General features: G+C 49.6%; 1 protein-coding gene across 1 annotated transcript in view; it reads left to right on the top strand.

Annotated features, from left to right (window-relative positions):
• Positions 1 to 17,615, top strand: part of rpap1 (RNA polymerase II associated protein 1) — an 18,413-nt gene extending 798 nt beyond the window's left edge. Inside the window, exons 3-27 of the mRNA XM_084481810.1 lie at positions 15 to 163; positions 669 to 761; positions 1,295 to 1,457; positions 1,882 to 2,100; positions 2,472 to 2,711; positions 4,341 to 4,456; positions 4,581 to 4,679; positions 4,998 to 5,099; positions 5,534 to 5,701; positions 5,860 to 6,045; positions 6,583 to 6,717; positions 7,249 to 7,419; positions 7,816 to 7,973; positions 8,248 to 8,418; positions 9,685 to 9,883; positions 10,204 to 10,313; positions 10,562 to 10,757; positions 11,106 to 11,252; positions 11,625 to 11,767; positions 14,181 to 14,592; positions 15,008 to 15,126; positions 15,746 to 15,977; positions 16,242 to 16,418; positions 16,946 to 17,002; positions 17,384 to 17,615. Of these exons, the coding sequence (XP_084337936.1) occupies positions 15 to 163; positions 669 to 761; positions 1,295 to 1,457; positions 1,882 to 2,100; positions 2,472 to 2,711; positions 4,341 to 4,456; positions 4,581 to 4,679; positions 4,998 to 5,099; positions 5,534 to 5,701; positions 5,860 to 6,045; positions 6,583 to 6,717; positions 7,249 to 7,419; positions 7,816 to 7,973; positions 8,248 to 8,418; positions 9,685 to 9,883; positions 10,204 to 10,313; positions 10,562 to 10,757; positions 11,106 to 11,252; positions 11,625 to 11,767; positions 14,181 to 14,592; positions 15,008 to 15,126; positions 15,746 to 15,977; positions 16,242 to 16,418; positions 16,946 to 17,002; positions 17,384 to 17,533 (4,112 nt within the window). The 3' untranslated portion in view covers positions 17,534 to 17,615. The remainder of the gene's footprint in view (positions 1 to 14; positions 164 to 668; positions 762 to 1,294; positions 1,458 to 1,881; positions 2,101 to 2,471; positions 2,712 to 4,340; positions 4,457 to 4,580; positions 4,680 to 4,997; positions 5,100 to 5,533; positions 5,702 to 5,859; positions 6,046 to 6,582; positions 6,718 to 7,248; positions 7,420 to 7,815; positions 7,974 to 8,247; positions 8,419 to 9,684; positions 9,884 to 10,203; positions 10,314 to 10,561; positions 10,758 to 11,105; positions 11,253 to 11,624; positions 11,768 to 14,180; positions 14,593 to 15,007; positions 15,127 to 15,745; positions 15,978 to 16,241; positions 16,419 to 16,945; positions 17,003 to 17,383) is intronic.
• The last annotated feature ends 728 nt before the right edge of the window (positions 17,616 to 18,343 follow it).

Raw genomic sequence — 18,343 nt, 5'->3', positions numbered from 1 at the left:
TTTTTTTTCTGAAGATCTCCCTGATGATCTGCCGTCTCTAACACCGGCGCCATCCAAAAAGTCTTGCTCTAAAGAAAACCGCGTTCGCTTTGAAGACCAGGATACGGAGGAGGTTCTAGACAAGCATGACACTCACATCAGCGCTGTGCTTTCTAGGATCGTTGTGAGTACTGCATCGAACTGCACTGCTGTACTGCATCACTCGGTATGCATGCAAGAGTTAAAAAGATTCACAAATTAAACTCATTGGTGTTAATGTGTTTTGATGTGTCCGGATTTAATGAAACATATCTAAACATGCCACACATAGCATAGTTATTTAGGACCCCAACAACTACATCATCCATCTCTCTGGCTTTTTAATATTATTATCATAATATTGCGCTTTTCTAACCAGTGGCCAACATTGCCTAACATTCACCCACTCATGCACACATTCACACACCAACGGCGGTCTCAACTCAATGCAAGGTGACAGCCAGCTCGTCGGGAGCAGTAAAGGGTGAGGTGCCTTGCTCAGGGACACCTTGATGCTCAGCTAGGAGGAGTCGGGGATGAAACTAGCAACCTTCTGGTTATCAGCCAACCCACTCTACCGCCTGAGCCACATGCCGCCCCCTGATCAGCCTGAACAGTTTTACTGTTTCCGTTTTTATTTCTCTTGATAGGAGAGAGACACAAGCTCCAGCCTGGTCTCTCTGCCAACATTCTCTGGAACTGCATTTCCCAGAGTCCTTCACCGCACAGAAGCGGACAGCAAGGTGAGCCCTGTTAACTGGTAGAAGCAGCAGGTTACCGACAGACCCACAGGATGTCAACAGGCACAGACAGGAAGTCAACAGACCCAGACAGGAAGTCAACAGGCCTAGACAGGTAGTCACAGGCCCATACAGGAAGTCAACTGACCCACATTTAATTGTATAGCCCTTAATCGTTACATTACAGCTAAATTCTCGAAAGAGCTTCACATCTTCACACCTTGAAAAGGAACTCAGAATGGGGATCTCTCCTTCCAGGGATGCTGAGAATAGTGGTAATGGACATAATGTTTGTTTCTAAACAATATATAAACAAAATGTGTAAAACAGAGCATCAGTATGTATTATGTTAGTAGGTGATGGAAATCAATTCTGCCATGAGAGAAAGGTGGCAGCTAATATTAGGCAATGTACAACAAATCAATTTATCACATTTAATGTAATTGTAATAATTGTTAATGGACTGTATCATTCATATTTAAACTGCTGAGCAACACTAATTGCCCTGTTCCCTCTCACTCTGGATCTGTGGTCAGCTCCCAGCGGCCGCAGCAGGTGGGAGGAGGAGTATATTTGCCCGTCAGATAGCCGCTGAGAAGCTAAAGGAGGTCAGTGGTCCATCAAACCGAGCAGCCCAAGGGCTCAGCCTCCCCGGGGAGACCAGCATGGACACAGACCTTTCTCCTGCAGCACGCTGCCGTACGTACACCGGATGTTTGTCCTCTGCTGGTGTGTCTGCTGTACTCCAACGTTTCCTTTGGTAGAATAGCTGTCCTAGTGTTGCCATCGACACAATTTGGTTGGGAATTTTATGTGACCATTCAGCAGATGCTTTCATCCACGGTATCTTGCAGTGAATTTCTGACAGCATGTGAGCAGGATGCATCTTGCTCATGGATGCTACAGGTTGACATTGGAGTTCAGTCCAGTACCTTTCAGTTGGGAGTCATTCTCCCTAACCAATAGACTCTATAGCAGCTGAGAACCGAACAGGTTACGTTTATGTTTTAGACACTTTCACTTCACTCAAACGTTTATTATTATATACTTCTATTCCTATTACCACATATCCCCCTCTATCTCTCTCGCTCTTTATTCTCGTTCTTCTCGTTCTCCCCCCCAGCTATGAGGGAAGCTTCGGGCCCCAGGCTTCCGTCGGGCCCCAGGCTACCATCGGGCCCCAGGCTACCGTCTGGCCCCAGGCTGCTGTCGGGCGAGGGCCTGGGGGGTCCTGACCGCTCTGCGGAGACCCTGAGGATCCACCAGGAGAACCAGGCCAGGCTGCAGACCATGTCCCGGGGAGAGATACTGGAGGAGCAGGGAAAGCTGCTGGCCCAGCTGGGTGGGTGGAGATCTGCTCTGCTGCTGGTGGAGCATTAGGAATTAAGTATATCAGCTGTATATAAGTATACAAGCATAGCCAAATATTATTTGAATAATGTACAGTTGTGCCTCAAGACATGAAAAATAATAATTCATTCATTCAGTCCATTATGTTAATGTGGCTTATGATTTTTAGACACATATCTAGTTAATCCCATTCATCATGATTTCCAAAGACCCGGTTTGTTCTGTTTGTTCTGTTTTCTTCTCTCTGCTTGGAGACCCGTGTCCCTGTGTCTCTGGCTTTCTGGGTCTGCTACCAGACCACATCAGAGCCAATCACCATCAGCCCGTCCAGCGGCTGCCAGTAACAATGCCTCCCCCTCTCAGACCCCAGGTTGGTGGACTTCATCAAGGCTGGACGAGCCCACCGGGACCCCGCTGCCCCAGGCTCCAGTGGAGACCACCAGAGTGGAGGAGTCCGTAAGGACAGCACAGCGAAGAGCATTCCCTCCACGTCAGATGTCCGCTCTGCCCGACCAGCAGAACCGCAGCAGGAGGAGGAGATGGAGAGAGAGGAGGAGCTAGATGAGGAAGATGAGGAGCCATCACCGCTGCCTCCCATCACAGGTGTGGTTTATTCGATAACGAGTCTTCCTTGGCGGTCAGTTATCAGTGAGCTGTGGCCCTACCTTATATGTGAGTGAATCTGTTTCTTTAGACGTTTTTACACTACCAAATATGCCCATCTTATGCACGCCTTTCTCACGGCACGGTCCGCGCGTTTACACTGCCCGAGGTAAATTGCCTGCTTGAGCTAGCACCCCAATTTACCCTCTTGGACCCTACACACTTTGGCGGTTTGGGTTTCATTCTGATGTAAATGCGACAGCTCCGCGGTTCCAGGGTGGGGGGTGCTTGGGTAGAGGTGTTGCTGCGTTGTCTAGACAGAGACAACTCACCAATATCAACATGAGCTGTTCTAACTGGAGAGACAGTGAAATCCGAGCTGCTGATCATGGGAGAGAAGGTGATGCAGTCGCATTAAACGAAGACGGGGAAAGATGGTGCGATCTACAAGAAAGACGCAGAGGAACTTTCCTTACCAGGCTTTCGTCGGGATAAAAAACAAGTGGTCAGCAAAATAAAGAATGTCGTTTTTGCACTTGTAAATAGTTAATCGCGTTTGTAGCCTACACTCAGATGTATACTCATTCTTGCGAGTCTCTTGAAATCATAAAAAAAAAAAACATTCGTAGTATGTAAATTATTCTAAAGAGGTCTACTCCAAGCCCGAGGAAGCCCGCTTAGTGAAGACTGGGGATTTTACCCCCTTGGTTTTACACAACGGTGAAATTGCCGGGCGTGCCAAGCCGCGACCGAACACTTGGCAGTGTAAAAATGCCTTTTGAGTTGCAGAATGCCTTCAAAGCTGCAAAGAATCGTAGTGCGATTGTTGGTAATTGGTGCCACCTCCTGCTCCTTACTCTTCACCTTTCTTCCTCTAGTTAGCTCTTTTTAATTTCCCCCCCTTCCCTCATCAGGCCTTCTGCAGTAACACAGGCTGTATGTTGCGGCGCTCCTGTAACTGAGCATTGATTTCACTCTGTCTGATTAACGGAGAGGCCATCCAAAGCGAGTCGTAGCCACTCCGGCTAATGGGTTTACTGCCAACCCTGCAAAGAAAACGCAGCCTATTGAGAACATCCCTAATGGATTACACGTACTGTTCTCAAAAGCGCAGTGAATCCAACTTTTAGTGTTTGTGAAATGAACATTAGTATGTGGCAGAATTTGCTTCTTTCTGATTTCTACGTCGGAGGGATTAGATAGACACAGTTACAGTAGCTCGCTGATGATGGGTGAGGGCGTGTAGCAATATATATACAGTATATATATATATAGTATATTTTTTATATTATTATTTTTATCATTGACATTTACATTTAGGGCATTTAACAGATGCTTTAGTCGCTTAGATAAAAGCATCTGTTAAATGCCCTAAATGTACAGTCCGTACAGTAAGGATGTTCATAGAAAAAAGTGCCAAGCAATCGCCAGGTCAACCCATTCCCCATATACAACAAAGATATCAAGGATGAGATCAGGAAGTGAAAAACATGTCCTGCGTGAAGGTCCCTCTTTCATGTGAACTAGATGACCATGAAGGCCATTGAGTCCTGGGCCCTCTTATAGTGTCTCTGGGTACCATGTTGAGAGCATCCATGTTGACTCCAGAGGCCCTTCCTCCTTCCTCAGAGGGGGATCTCCCGCTGAAGCCCGAGAAGCAGTGGGTCCACATGGGCAAGCTGGAGCCGGACAAGCTGGAGTGGACCAGAGACCTGCCAGGTCCCCGGAGGAAGGGGACCCAGAAGGTGGGTCTGGGGGGGGGTCAGGGGGTCTGTCCCACTGTTATAAGATCATATTTACGTAACTGACCACCTAATGGGATGCATGCTCCATCTTCTAACCCCACCTGGTTTTCCTGTATTCTGACAGGCCATGCAGGCTCGCTTTGACTTCGCCGGCTCCCTGATCCCCCCCCATGAAGACCTGCCCACCCACCTGGGTCTGCACCACCACGGAGATGAGCCCGAGGTCAGTGTCTGGGGGGGCCTGGCTTATCATGACAAATAACACCTTGTAGGCACTTCCTGAAAGAAACGTATTTTGTTTAATGGAGCATTATCATGGGAAGACAGTGGCAGGATTATCCAAGTATCTTCAGAGAACCAACACGGGGGCATGATTCTTCATTGTGGGCGGGAACATCTGGAGATTTGGGTCTGAAGACAAAGGTCAGGGGAGTCTCGGACATTCCACAGTTCTGATTGGCCGTGGCTGAAGCCAGCCGTGGCGGGAGAGACGGCCGCTGACTGTGCTGACAGAGGCGATCTGCTCTCCCTCTCTCTGCAGATGGCGGGTTACTCTCTCCAGGAGCTCTTCCTCCTGTCCCGGAGCCAGGTCATCCAGCAGAGGTGTCTGTCCCTCAACACCCTGGCCAGCATCCTCACCAAGGTTCAAGACTTCATCTAGGCTCTGCATAGCCTCCCCCCTTAACCCCCCATACCCCTCTTACACACTAATTGCATGTTTACGTCCTGGCACTTAATGTACACACTTATTGTATGTTTACATCCTGGCGCTTAATGTACACACTTATTGTATGTTGTACGTCCATGCACTTAAAAATAGTACTTAGTATTGTATAGTGTCTTATCCTACCTCTTTGTTGCATACAGGGAATATAGCGCTATATTGTTGTCTCTTTCTTCTGACAAATGGACTGGAATTATAAGTCGCTGTGGATAAAAGCGTCTGCTAAACGCCCTATATGTAAACGTAAGGTGCCAGTACATCTCCGTCCAGCAGACACCCGACCACCACCATGAACCCAGTGTCTGACCAGCGCTTGTCCAAACGCTCCCCCTCTCGTGTCGTCGTTCTCCCAGGCGCGCGCCGGGCAGTTTGCGTCTGCGCTGAGCGGCAGCGTGACGACCACGCTGCTGGACGCCGGCCTCCTCTTCCTGCTGCGCTTTGCCTTGGATGACAACGTGGAGGGGGTGATGGCGGCGGCGGCGCACGCGCTCAGAGCCCTCCTGGTGTCGGAGCAGGACGAGGTACGGGAGGCTTTGTGTAGTGTCGTCGTCAGTATCCAGGGCATGGAGGTGATGTTGATGTCCTGTCGTCATGACAGTGATTCATCGTCCATCTCTCGTGGGCTGTAGTCCATGTGACCTGCATGTGACTGACCCCAACCCCCCCCCCACCCTCCCAGGACTTCCTGGACCGCAGCTTCTCCTGGCTGGGCGGCCTGGCCTCCTTCCCCCTGCTGCCCTGCTCCACGGAGGAGCAGGAGGAGGAGGAGGAGGAGCAGGGCCTGCCGGAGAACATGAGGCTGAGCGCCAAGGAGAAGGAGGAGCAGAGGAACGACCACGATGTCGCCCGGCATGACGTCGTCAAGGTGACCGGCGAGGAGGAAGGATCTGGATTCATGCAAGCATGGCAGATCATCACACTTCAACTCCTTTATAACGTAGCTTCACGATTTGGACCGATTTTATATACGTATATATATTCAGCTGTATTTAAATAGTGATGTGTTTTTTAAGCATCCCTCGGCTCGGCTTAGCCCAGCCCAGGAGGTAGAGCGGGTTGGCTTTTAACCAGAAGGTTGCTAGTTCGATCCCCGGCACCTCCTAGCTGACTGGTGAGGTGTTCCTGAGCAAGACACCTCACCCTAACTGCTCCCAAGAGCTGGCGGTCACTTTGCATGGTTGACACCACTGTCGGTGTGTGAACGTGTGTGTGAACCGTTCTAAGTCGCTTTGGATAAAAGCGTCCGCTAAATGCCCTAAATGTAAATGTAATGTAAATCCCTCACCACGCAGAACGTTTCTGTGTCCCTGGTGATAAAGAGCAGAGCGGTGCTGGTCTCTGCTGTAGAGAACCCATGGAGCTCATCGCTCCTCTCTGTCCCCTCTGTGACCGGTCGTTTCAGGGCCTGCTGAGGATGGGGCTGCTGTCCCGGCTGCGCTACATCCTGGAGGTGGTCCGCCCCTCTCCGCGGGTGGTCCAGGACCTCCTGGGGGTCCTGACCCGGATCAGCAGACACTCCTCCACCGCGGCCATGCAGGTATCACCCGACCCTCGGTGGTTCTTCAGGTTCTAGGTTCTGTGTTCTCGGTCTTCCTCAACATATCCTCAATGGATCCTTTTACACAGGACTCCCACAGGGTGTGTTGAGAGGAAAAGGTGTTCTTAAAAATAGTACTTGGCATTGTGTACATTCTTATCCTAACCATCTTGGTTGTATCATGGAATGGGTTAACCTAGTGATTGTTAGTGCTTGGCACTTGTTTCTATGAACATCCTTAATGAAGCGACAGCGATATACAGTATTGTTTGTTCTCTTTCTTCTGACAAATTGACTTATTGTTAGTCGCTTTGGATAAAAGTGTCTGCTAAATGCCCTAAATGTAAATGTTAATGTAAATAGTAAAAGGTTATTAATCACTTTATCACTTTTATTCCTTATCCAAGTCAAACTCCATTGGATTTATTTGATAAATGTCCTTGGTTAGTAGGTAGTGGTGAGGTCTCCAGGTCTGTGAACACTGTGGGTTTCCTCCAGACGTTGTTTCTGACCATTGGTCCGTCTCTTCAGGTGCTGGACTGCCCTCGTCTCATGGACGTGGTGATGTCCGAGTTCCTGCCCACTTCCTGGAGCGCGCCGTCCCTGCACCCACCCCCTTCTGTGTATGGCCTCCCATTGGCCGGGGCCCTGAAGCTCCTCAGGGTATTGGCTGCCTCGGGGAGGCACGCCTGCGCCCGGTTGGTAAGTAACACTGTACATTATTCAATTTAAAAATGAATATGTTTTTGGCTATTTGAGTTATTTTATATAGTTATGTTTGAGATGTTTATGGCTGAGAAAATTGGTGTTGACAGTTTACAATTATATTGAATACATGTTATTTTACAAAGTTGTTTACGTCGTATTTGTGTGCGTTTTCTTCGCAAATTAAAGGACAATCCAGGGCTATGATTAGAAAGGGTTAAAGGGGCAGTATATTGCACCTGGCTGAGGGACCGTGAATGTTGACAGCCTGAGAGCCACTCACCGTCTCTCTGTTGTGTTTGGTCTCTCTCACACACACACACACACACACATACACACACTGGGCGTGAGGGAGCGCCTCTCACTCTGTTGTGTTTCTGCTCCTCTCCCCAGCTGAGCTCTCTTGGCGTGAGGGAGCGTCTCTCCCGCCTGCTGAGCCCCGAGCCCGGGGAGCTGCTGCTGGAGAGTGGCCAGGCACTGCGGGTCTCCACCGAGGCCTACAGGCTCTGGACCATGGCAGCCAGCTACGGGCAAGCCTGCGACACGTACATGTAAATATCACAACACGGGAAAATACAATCTGAAGTATAGTTTTCCTTACTCACTGATGTTTCAAACCTCACACTTGATCTACTCTTTTTTTTCTGTACCAGTTACAGTACCAGTGAACATCTTTACCGTCATTTCCGTCACGGTTTAAAACCACCGCAGATCTTTGAATGTCTTCTTCAGTGTGATCCTTGCTCCTTCTCCACTCCCCCTACTCGCTGCTCCGTCCGTCCCCATAGAGCTCCTTCACCCCCTAACTCACTGCTCCGTCCCCAGAGAGCTGTACTCAGTCCTGCTTCGGGCGCTGCAGGCTGTGACCCGGGACCTGGACTCCTCAGGCCCCCTGCTGGCCCCCCAGCTGCAGAGGGTGCTGGCCCTGCTCGCCTTGCTCACCCAGGTGACCCACACCGCAGGGTGCCACCAGGAGCTGCACGCCGCCATGCTCAGGTCAGGGGGCTGGGTGGGATGCGGTGGAGTAGTTGGTGTTTGTGTTGTAAGGCCGTAGCAGGAGGCCTCCTCCCTACCTGCTCCTCAGGGACTGAGCTAGGTGAATAGATCGATTTGTGATATCATAAATTGATCTATTCACCCGCTCTCAGTGTATATATATATATATATATATATATATCAAGCATTCTTAAACAAAGTACTTTGTTTAAGAATGCTTGATATATATATATATATATATACTTTGTCAAGCATTCTTAAACAAAGTACAATATATATATATATATATATATATATATATATATATATATATATATTGTACTTTGTTTACAATATATACATGTATATATATATATATTGTACTTTGTTTAAGAATGCTTGATATATATATATACTTTGTATATATGTACTTTGTTTAAGAATGCTTGATTCTGATTGGCTGGGAGGATTGTTGTTATTGTTTTATTATGGTGGCAAGCAAGAAGTAGAATAAACAGGATAATCACCTCAAGGCAGGGCAATAAACAGTTTGATATGCCCGGCTTGTGGAAGGTTACCATGGCAGTAATCCTTCCACAAGCCAGACATATCAAACTGTTTATTGCCCTGCCTCTCTGTGATTATCCATTACATATTAGATACAGTGATAGAGAATCTAGATGCAATCTTATTAATCCCCGGAGGGGAAGTTCCCTTGTTACAGCATAGCAGCAGTGGAAGACAGGATATAATGCAATACAATAAAAATACAAAGTAGTGCTCAGGAAAACAAAAAGAGATGCTTAGGACAAACAGTCAAACAGTATAAACAGTATAAATGATGAAGTGGCCCAGAGCCAGTACTTCAGTATATTAAAGGGTTTAAATGTAATTCAAACATCTCCAACATGTCACTAGGGCTGTGGGGAGATGTAGGCTCAGGGATAGGTTTGATATTTTATATATTATTCAGAACACAACACTTTGCACATCTGTTTCATGAGATTGGAGTGTAGGAGAGGGAAGAGGAAATTGAATGTTGCAGACAAACAAGCAGCCGGTTTAACTTGCAATCATACATCTATCAGGGATAGCCCTTCATCAGGCGAAAGTTTGATCGCAACATTTTATTTATTATTACCACCTGAGCAGCAGCCAAAGCATTTAAATGACCAGTTACTGAGACGTATGTCAACATATATAGTTCTCCTGTTCATTGGGGAAGTATACACTGTAATCTGAACGATAAGTAGATCATATAACACATGTGATTCTTCCTCCCTCCAGGAGTCCGGGCACCGAGGACCCCCCGCCCCCCCCGGTGTCCTGGGGCCACGTGGCCGGGCTGCAGGCCTCCCTGGTGGGGCAGCTGAAGGGGCTGGTGGCGGGCATGGACGGGCCGGCGGGGAGGAGGGAGAGCAGCCTGGAGCTCATCCCGGGGTACCTGCTCTGCCTGGGGGCGTACTACCACCAGCTACCCAAGCAGGTACCCTCTCACCGGCGTCCGTCATAGTGGAGCTTATGTACTTTTCCACTATGGGGCTTGTTAGCAATCACATATAAAAAAAACGTACAACGATAATTGAACATAATGCCTTCATCATGTTCACTATCGTCTTGGCTATGCACACAGGGAGATGATAAAATCACATTCCTAAACACTCCATTCTGTTCATGCAGCTGTGATCAAGTGACGACAGACAACACCTTGGTGGCATATGTTTAGTCCTGCATCACATCCTGTCCTCCCTCTTTCTCCTTCTCTCTTTTTCTCTTTCTCTTCTCTCCCCCCCCCCCCTCCCCCAGAACTGTTTCAAGCCAGTGGAAACTCTCCAAGAGCTGGAACTGCTCACATCAGAGGTGCTGCAGCCACTGATGTCCCACAGTGCCGTTCAACACGTTGTTACCAACCTCCAGTCAGTCTCATTTGCACATTCTTTCCACATCTCGCTGTTGTTCTTATGCTTGGTGGTGTGCCAGAAACCTCCGGGGGGGTGCAGCAGCAGAGCAGCAGCCTAGTGTATGGGCTAGCTCGTTCAGCTCCCAGACAAACATTTTTGGGGATGATCCTCAATGCCCTGCAGTCTGAGAAGCAGCCTCACCCCTTACCTGCCCAGTGAGGCTGTCTGCTACATGACTCTAGCTCCCTTCTGCTCTTCCCCAGGTCATGCTCCGCCGTGTGTGACCTCCAGGGTCATGGCCCTGGTCCGGAGGCCATTCCTAGTCTGCCTGGATTGGCCAGTGCAGGATGGAAGGACGGCCCGGGATTGACTGTCCCTTCGTCTCCCTTCCCTCTTCTAACAGCACTTTGCCTCCTGCTGGACTCCATCACTGGCATCCATAAAGGCCTCAGCAGCAAGGTACCAGTACCTGTAAATGATGGTACCAAGACCTAGGCTTCATCACACTGTTAACGATGGTACCAAGACCTTCACCATTTACATTTAGGGCATTTAGCAGCGATTTCATCCAAAGTGACTTACAATAATTACATTTGTCAGAAGAAAGAGAAACAATATCTCACTGTCTGTAGGATGTTCATAGACCCAAGTGCCAAGCACTAACAATCACTAGGTTAACCCATTCCTGCCAGGACGACCACACTGTATACAATGCCCTAACAATGCTACCTTGTGGTGACAACGAGAACTGCTTAAAGTTGTTCCTTATTCCTCACCTTGCGTTGTCATCCCTGTCACCCACATCAGTTCAGCGTTCTCCTCGTCTCGGAGCCTGTGATTGGCTACCTTGGTAGCTGCTGTCGGGCCACGCCCACTCTGTCCCACGCCAGTGCCTGGGTCCTACGTCATGAACACCACCTGCTCTACCTGCTGGTCCGGCTGGCTCACCGAGTGGTGAGCACCACCCGCACTACATCACCATGATACTACTACTACTATACTACTACTACTACTGCTGCTATTATTAAACACTGAGTGGTGAGCACCACCCGCACTATGTCATTATGAAATACTTCTATCACTACTGCTACTACTACTATCACTACTACTACCATACTACTACTATCAATACAACTACTACTGCTACTAATACTACTACTACTATAGTAGTAGTATACTACTAAACTATTATACTATTATTATCACTACTACTACTATATTACTACTGCTACTTTACGGCTACTATAAATACTACTACGAATACCCTACTGCTACCATACTATGACTACAACTATCCCTCTCTCTCTCTCTCCCTCTCCCCTCCAGGCTCCTAAGGATCCGGCCGTGGCGCGCCATGCCTCTCTGTACCACCAGGTGGCGCTGGCGCTGCTCCCCTGGCTGCTGCCGGGCAGTGAGCACCTGGCTCACGACCTGCTGTGCTCCGTCGTCTTCAGCAAGGACTTCCTCCCGTGAGTCCACCCCCCCCCCCCCCCCCCCCCCCCCCAGTATATGGCTGTCGGTACAGTAAGGATGTTCATAGAAAGAAATGCCAAGCACTAACAATCACTAAGTTAACCCATTCCCTGTATGGGACAAAGATAGCTAAGATAGGATGCTACACAGTGCCAAGTACTATTTTGAAGTGCCAGGACGTACAACGTACAATAAGTGCATAAGAGGGGGGGGTAAGGAGGCTATGCAGAGTCAAGGTGAACTCTGAACAAGTGAGTCCTGAGTCTCATGTTAAATCTAAAGCTTGGCCAGTAGATCAGACCAATCAGTGTCCTCCGAGGAACCACGTGACCTATGAGATACGTGATAGACGGTGATGGACAGGCGGTTCGTCCAATCACCTGCCAGGTACTTTAAGTGCATGCCCCTATCCAAACAATCTTTCAAGGACGTATTCCCAGACGGATCTGCGTAACAAACCATCTGGACCACATTCTAACATTCTCATCATGTCACATTGGACTGGTCAGGGAAAACAGACTCAAAAGAACAAGTGTTTAGTGGAGTCGATTGATTGTTCTCTGTGGTACGTGGGAAGGTATGCAATAATATCAGATACAACTTGATAAAACGCTGATCAGCTGGTCAGAGAGGTGGAGACTCTTTGATTCCTGTGGAGGTGGAGTCCCATCGTGCTGTGGCTCCTATAGCTGGTCAGAGAGGTGGAGGTGATGTTGGAGATGTCGCTGGGGAGGTCCTGTTCCGGTGAGCTTCATGAACGCTGCTGTCGAAAAAGAATGAGAAAAGCAATCAGAACCAAAGAAAGCCTGCGGTACTAGAAAGCACACTGTAGAAAGTAAATGGGTGTCATTTCCTGTAATACAGGCTGTGTTTCTAATGTGCTTCATTACCTTTTGTTGTAAATTGCTAATTATTGATAAAAGGGAGTCACTGCGAGACCATTAGCGAATTCCACTGTTTGTGACTAATTCGACATTTTTGGCAAGCATACCTAACATTTGGAAGTGATTAGAACAGCAAAGCAATGGTTCGTCCTTGAGGGAAATCAAGGGCTCACTATGTAGGTGGTGCGGCCCCTTGCTGAGGGGCCCTGCGTGGGGACGATGGTGACAACACTGTAGTCCTTGTTCATTCATGGTGTCGATCCACACAGGTGATCAAAGATATTCCTAAAGTTTTTAATGGGGCCTTGCAGCGCCACTGTCATTGTGCTTCGTTATTGCTGCGGTAATTGCGTGTATCTGTTGGGAGTCCAATTAAGAGGGTAAATTTGCACCCTGTGGGTGCAATAAAATGGTAATTTTTTTACTTTTTATTATGGATTGGATTAACATCCTCGTCTGGGGAATCCATCTTCTTTATTATGAGTTCATAACTCCTCCATCATGGAGCTGGCATCACCTCATTTGAATGGAGGGAGAGTGGTCGCCCTGGGTAACTGTAACTACGTCACTGTTGTTTTTGTTGGGGCGTGTGTGGGTGTGTATTTACAGGGCAGAGTACTCTGTGGGCCTGTGTTCATCTGAGTGAGCTGTGTTCATCTGAGTGAGCTGTGTTCATCTGAATGCGCAGTGTTCATCTGAGTGAGCCTGTGTTCATCTAGGTGAACCGTGTTCATCTGAGTGAACCGTGTTCATCTGAGTGAACCGTGTTCATCTGAGTGAGCTGTGTTTATCTAAGTGAGCTGTGTTCATCTGAGTGTGTCTGGTTCTTCTGAGTGAGCCGTGTTAATCTAGGTGAGCTGTGTTCATCTGAGTGAGCCATGTTCTTCTGAGTGAGCTGTGTTCATCTGAGTGAGCCATGTTCTTCTGAGTGAGCTGTGTTCATCTGAGTGAGCCATGTTCTTCTGAGTGAGACCGGTTCTTCAGCGTGAGCCGCGTTTATCGCCCGCTTGGGTCTTATTGTTTTTAACAATTGAAAACAGGTTTCAGGAAATGAGCAAAGCCTTTGAGATCAGGTTGCAATTTCTTCACATCGCTTCAGGGGTAGTGAACAACCAGTGGGCTTAGTGAACAACAAGGGGGCTTAGTGAATAACAAGTGGGCTTAGTGAACAACAAGTGGGCTTAGTGAACAACAAGTGGGCTTAGTGAACAACAAGGGGGCTTAGTGAAACCTGTATTACGCACTATAAATGTTTTAAAAATTGTCCTACAATTCTTCACATAGTGTGATTGCATTTTACCACGTCTTCCAACAAATCTCCTGTTCTTCTGAGCATGTGAGGCTGAACACAAAGCTAGAGCCTAATAAATATGAAAGCCCGAGCTCTGTTTGATGAGCTCAGTCAGACGCCCTGCATGGGGGCCCCTCGTCCTGCATTCCCCTTCGTTTACTCTGTACTTCAAACTGAAAGCGGCGAGCGAAGCGCACCCCCTGAATAGCCCTGTTGTCTCTGCCCCCCCCCCAGGGAGAGCCACAGCGGGGGACCAGAGGCCTTGGAGCTGGCGGAGCTGAAGCTTCACGCGGGGGCCCCCCACCTGCAGGCGGTGGGGCCCCTCCTCCGCGAGGCCTGCGTCCAGCTGCCGTCCCTCCGGGGCTGCTACCTGGCCCACCTGGCCCACCTGGAGCCCTCCGTCCTGGGCTCCAAGGACGCCTACCTGGGCCGCACCCCCTGGGTCCGCTCCCGGCTGCTCCCAGAGCTGGGGCCGGGGCCGGCGCTGCCCGCCGACTGGCCCTACCTGCCGCTGGTCACCCTGTACGAGCGGATGGGCGGGGGTGGGCTGCAGGTGGAGGAGCTGCCCCGCGGCGCCCTGCAGGCCGTCACCCACTGCCTCCAGTGGCTGCTGCTGCTGGAGGTGTGGCGGGAGGAGGCGCTGAAGGTAGGCAGCCCCCCCGGGGGAACCCGTCACCACATTGGACACGCCCTTAAAGACCCCTCTGACACATTAGGGCTGCAGGATATTGGACAAAAATCGAATTGCGATGTTTTGTCTTTCTGCCGTTCGTATTGCGATATGACAAATTTAATTTTTTAAATTCTTTTAAAAATATTGGGGTGATTTTGTAGCGGAGTGCATCTGCAAAAATCAGTTTGGAACTGAAGTTTGGTATGGTGCAACACTGGTAAAAGCATCCAAAATAGTTTTTGGCTTTGCGTGGCATTCAGATTTGGCTTTGCACAAAATCGTATTGCCTGTTGTTATGGCAAAGCACCTGTTTTTGGTCAAAGTCGTATTTTCTGTGTTCTCTAAAATGAAATATAAATTGAATTAAATCATATTTTTTGGTTCCCAGGCGGTTCCCCCCGTAGCCAAGCTGGCCCGCCTGTCCTGCGTGTTCCTGAGCTCCAGCGACCTGTTCCTGGAACGGCCCGTCCAGCGGCTGCTCTGGGCCCTGCTCCGCCTGCTCACCAGGTCAGACCCTCCCCCCTCCGAGGGGTACGGCTTCAACAGGGTTAATGTCCGGTCACTCTGTCCGGAGCTCGGACTGAACAGTCAAACAGTCTAAACTAGGGGTGGGAGTCACAAGATACGCACTATACGATGCGCAATACATGGCCCACAATGACGATAATATCGCGATACAGCGATTCTGCGATAATCAATATATTGTTAGCCAATCGTAGAACGATACATCACAATGTATGTCTAACGATGTGACGTGAAAAAGTGCTGGATTTCTCTCTTTATTCATGGTCCAAACTGAGTATTTCAGTTACTCGTCTTCGACTACTTCAATTCCTGTTCAAGTTTCCCTCAGTCGTGTGTTGAGTGCCACCTCGAGGAGCAGGGAAATCGGTTTAGAGCGCCTATTTTATTCATTAAAATATCTATATTTGGGGCGATATTTCCTGTATAACTCTTCATGATTATTATTATTTTTTTAATAATAATTATATCGTCCTTTTGCGCCACTGTATCAATTCTCGTATCGCACGAAGGAGGGCGACGATATTTCGCTGTATCAATCAATTCTATCCCACCCCTAGTCTAACCTGCACCCCCTCCCCCCCTCCCTCCCTTCCTCCCCCAGGCAGGACCGACTGGACTCCCTGGACCTGGACGTGCCGCCGCCGGGCCTGGCCTCCTTCCAGGACCTGTTCTCGGCGCTGCTGGTCCAGTATGAGGCGGTGTCGTTCGGGGACCCCCTGTTCGGCTGCTGGCTGCTGCTGCCCCTGCAGCGGCGCTACAGCGCGGCCATGAGGCTGGCCGTGTTCGGGGAGCACGTGGGGGCACTGCGGTCCCTGGGCGTCACGCTGGAGCAGGTAAGGGACGGGGGGGGGGAGGTGATGGGGGATGGTAATGGGAGGCGATGGAGGGTGAGGGTTAGATACTGTGAGAGTGCCAGCTCACCTGACCACATCATCATCAATGCCGACGGAGGCCTCGTTGTGATGAGTGTATTCTGGTCTTTATCTGGTCTCTCCCCAGCTGAGCGCTGTGATGAGTTTATTGTGGTCTCTATCTGGTCTCTCCCCAGCCGAGCGCTGGGCTGAGTTTATTGTGGTCTCTATCTGGTCTCTCCCCAGCTGAGCCTGCCCCTGGAGCGGTACACCTCCCCGCCCGAGGCCTCCCTCCCCCTGCTGCAGCTCTACTTCCGCTCCCTGGTCACGGGGGGCCTGCTGCAGGGCCGCTGCCCCCTGCTGTACACTGTGGCCCTCGCTCACCTCAACGCCTTCCTGTTCACCGAGGGCCCCGCCCAGCAGGTGAGCCCTGTAGCCCTAGAGGGCTACGGTTCTTCTTATTATTATTATCACTAAGATTTATCCCTGGTTTGCGTTCTTTTACTATGTTGTCTGTGATGATGCCCTCATGGAGTGTTGTGTATTTTGTGTGGTTGTGTATTTTGTGTGGTTGTGTATTGTGTGTGTCTCTGTGTGGTTGTGTGATGTGTGCAGGGGTGACTAACCCAGTTTCCCCCGTTGGGTATAAATAGTCTATTGCATCAAATCAAACCCCAACAACGATATCTCTACTAGTAAGAGGGATACGGCTCCGCTCTGGTGGAGTTTGATTTACTGCTCGTCAGATTAACACAAGGGTTACGTTACAAAGGGGAGGGAGACCTTGTTGAGTGATGAGGAATAGTTCTAAGATGTGCTGGAGGAACCCAGTGGGTTCTGGAGGTTAGATCTGGCAGTAATCGAGGGGCCACTGGTTGGAGAGGCGGTGTACGAATGCAGTGCGGTCCAGCAGTGGGTCACCAGACGATCCTCCTCTCCTCTGTCCTCAGGAGGTGGAAGCAGCCCGCCGCAGCATGCTGAGGAAGGTCTACTACCTGACTGACCAGGTACGTCCACTGCCCCCTACTCATGATGAGCCTACCCACAATTCCTTCCGTCTGTCTCCAAACCCCCTCGCTCCTCGTTTCCTAGTTTCTCTCTTCTCTACCTCCAGACCACCGACATTAATCACTTTAAACTCTGTGGGAGGACGAAGAGAAAGATCTGGGCTAGCCTAAAATAAACCTCATTAAGGCCTTAAGTAACGCTTCTTGCTGAAGACTCCTTTAAGGGCTCCTCCTCTCCTTCCTCACAAGGCTCCTCTCACCCTGTGTCCTCCTCCTCCTCCTCCTCCTCCTCCTCCTCTCCTTCCTCATAAGGCTCCTCTTCCCCTGTGTCCTCCTCATCCCCATGAGTGTCACTGTGTATCTGGTCTTTGGGGGGTCTAGGTGCTGAAGGACCACCTGCTGCTGTTCCGCGGGCCCCAACAGGACTCTGAGCTGGGCTTCCACACGTACCAGCAGCTGCCCCCTGATCGGGCCCAGCGTCTGGAGCGGGCCCTGGGGACGCCCGACGGCACCCACGGAGGGACACACTGAACCGGGGGAGAGAGACCGCAAGGAAGAGACGTCCAGAGAGGTGGGACGAGAGCACAGATGCAGAGGGGTAGAGTGAGAGGGGAAAGGCAGAGAGAGAGAGAGGGGGGGGCGGGGGGGGGGAGAGGAGATGAGGAGAGCGAGGGGGGGGGGGGGTTAAGAAGGAGAGGGGGGACGAGGAGAGCAAGAGAGGAAGGGGGGGGGGGGGGGGAGAGTGAGAGGGGGGATGACAGAAGGAGGATGGAGAGTTTAGAGCGGACGTGCGGAGAAATAGGGTAGATTCTGTGACGCTAAGCTCCAAGCTGTCCCATCAGCTCTTTGTAATTTACAGCCTGCCAGGTCTTAGTGGGGGATGCTCCTCTCCTCGTGCTTTGACATGAGGTTGTGAGAAGAGGACATAAGGAAAGGGTCGACATTGATCATTTGACACTTTGTCAAGGGAAGAGTTTGATAATCCAAATTCTATAAATTGGCCAGAATGTTGTCTAGAGTTTTTCCAAGGTGCAAATGGCCCAAATACAGCTCCATTTGTCAATGGCTGCATTTATGTTTAAATGTTTTTTTTTGTTTTTTTTTGTTACATATTAACTGTTGACATCAGAGGCTTTAAGAAAGCAACACATTTTTTACATGAGTGTAGTAAATATCATTTTTAATAAACACACTAAATAACACCTGGACCAGTCTTTTCGGGGCTTTTATTTGCTCTTCAAATGTTTTTCCATATCTAATTACCTACTTGCTCCTTAAATGTTTTATAGGAAACAAAATATTGAGGTGGTAAAACGTGTTTCATTTGAAACGGACAGTGTT

Source organism: Micromesistius poutassou (assembly GCF_964030765.1).
Source record: "Micromesistius poutassou genome assembly, chromosome: 17".
Lineage (NCBI taxonomy): Eukaryota > Metazoa > Chordata > Actinopteri > Gadiformes > Gadidae > Micromesistius > Micromesistius poutassou.
Note: the sequence above shows the minus strand (reverse complement) of the source record. Positions and strands in the feature narration are given on the sequence as shown.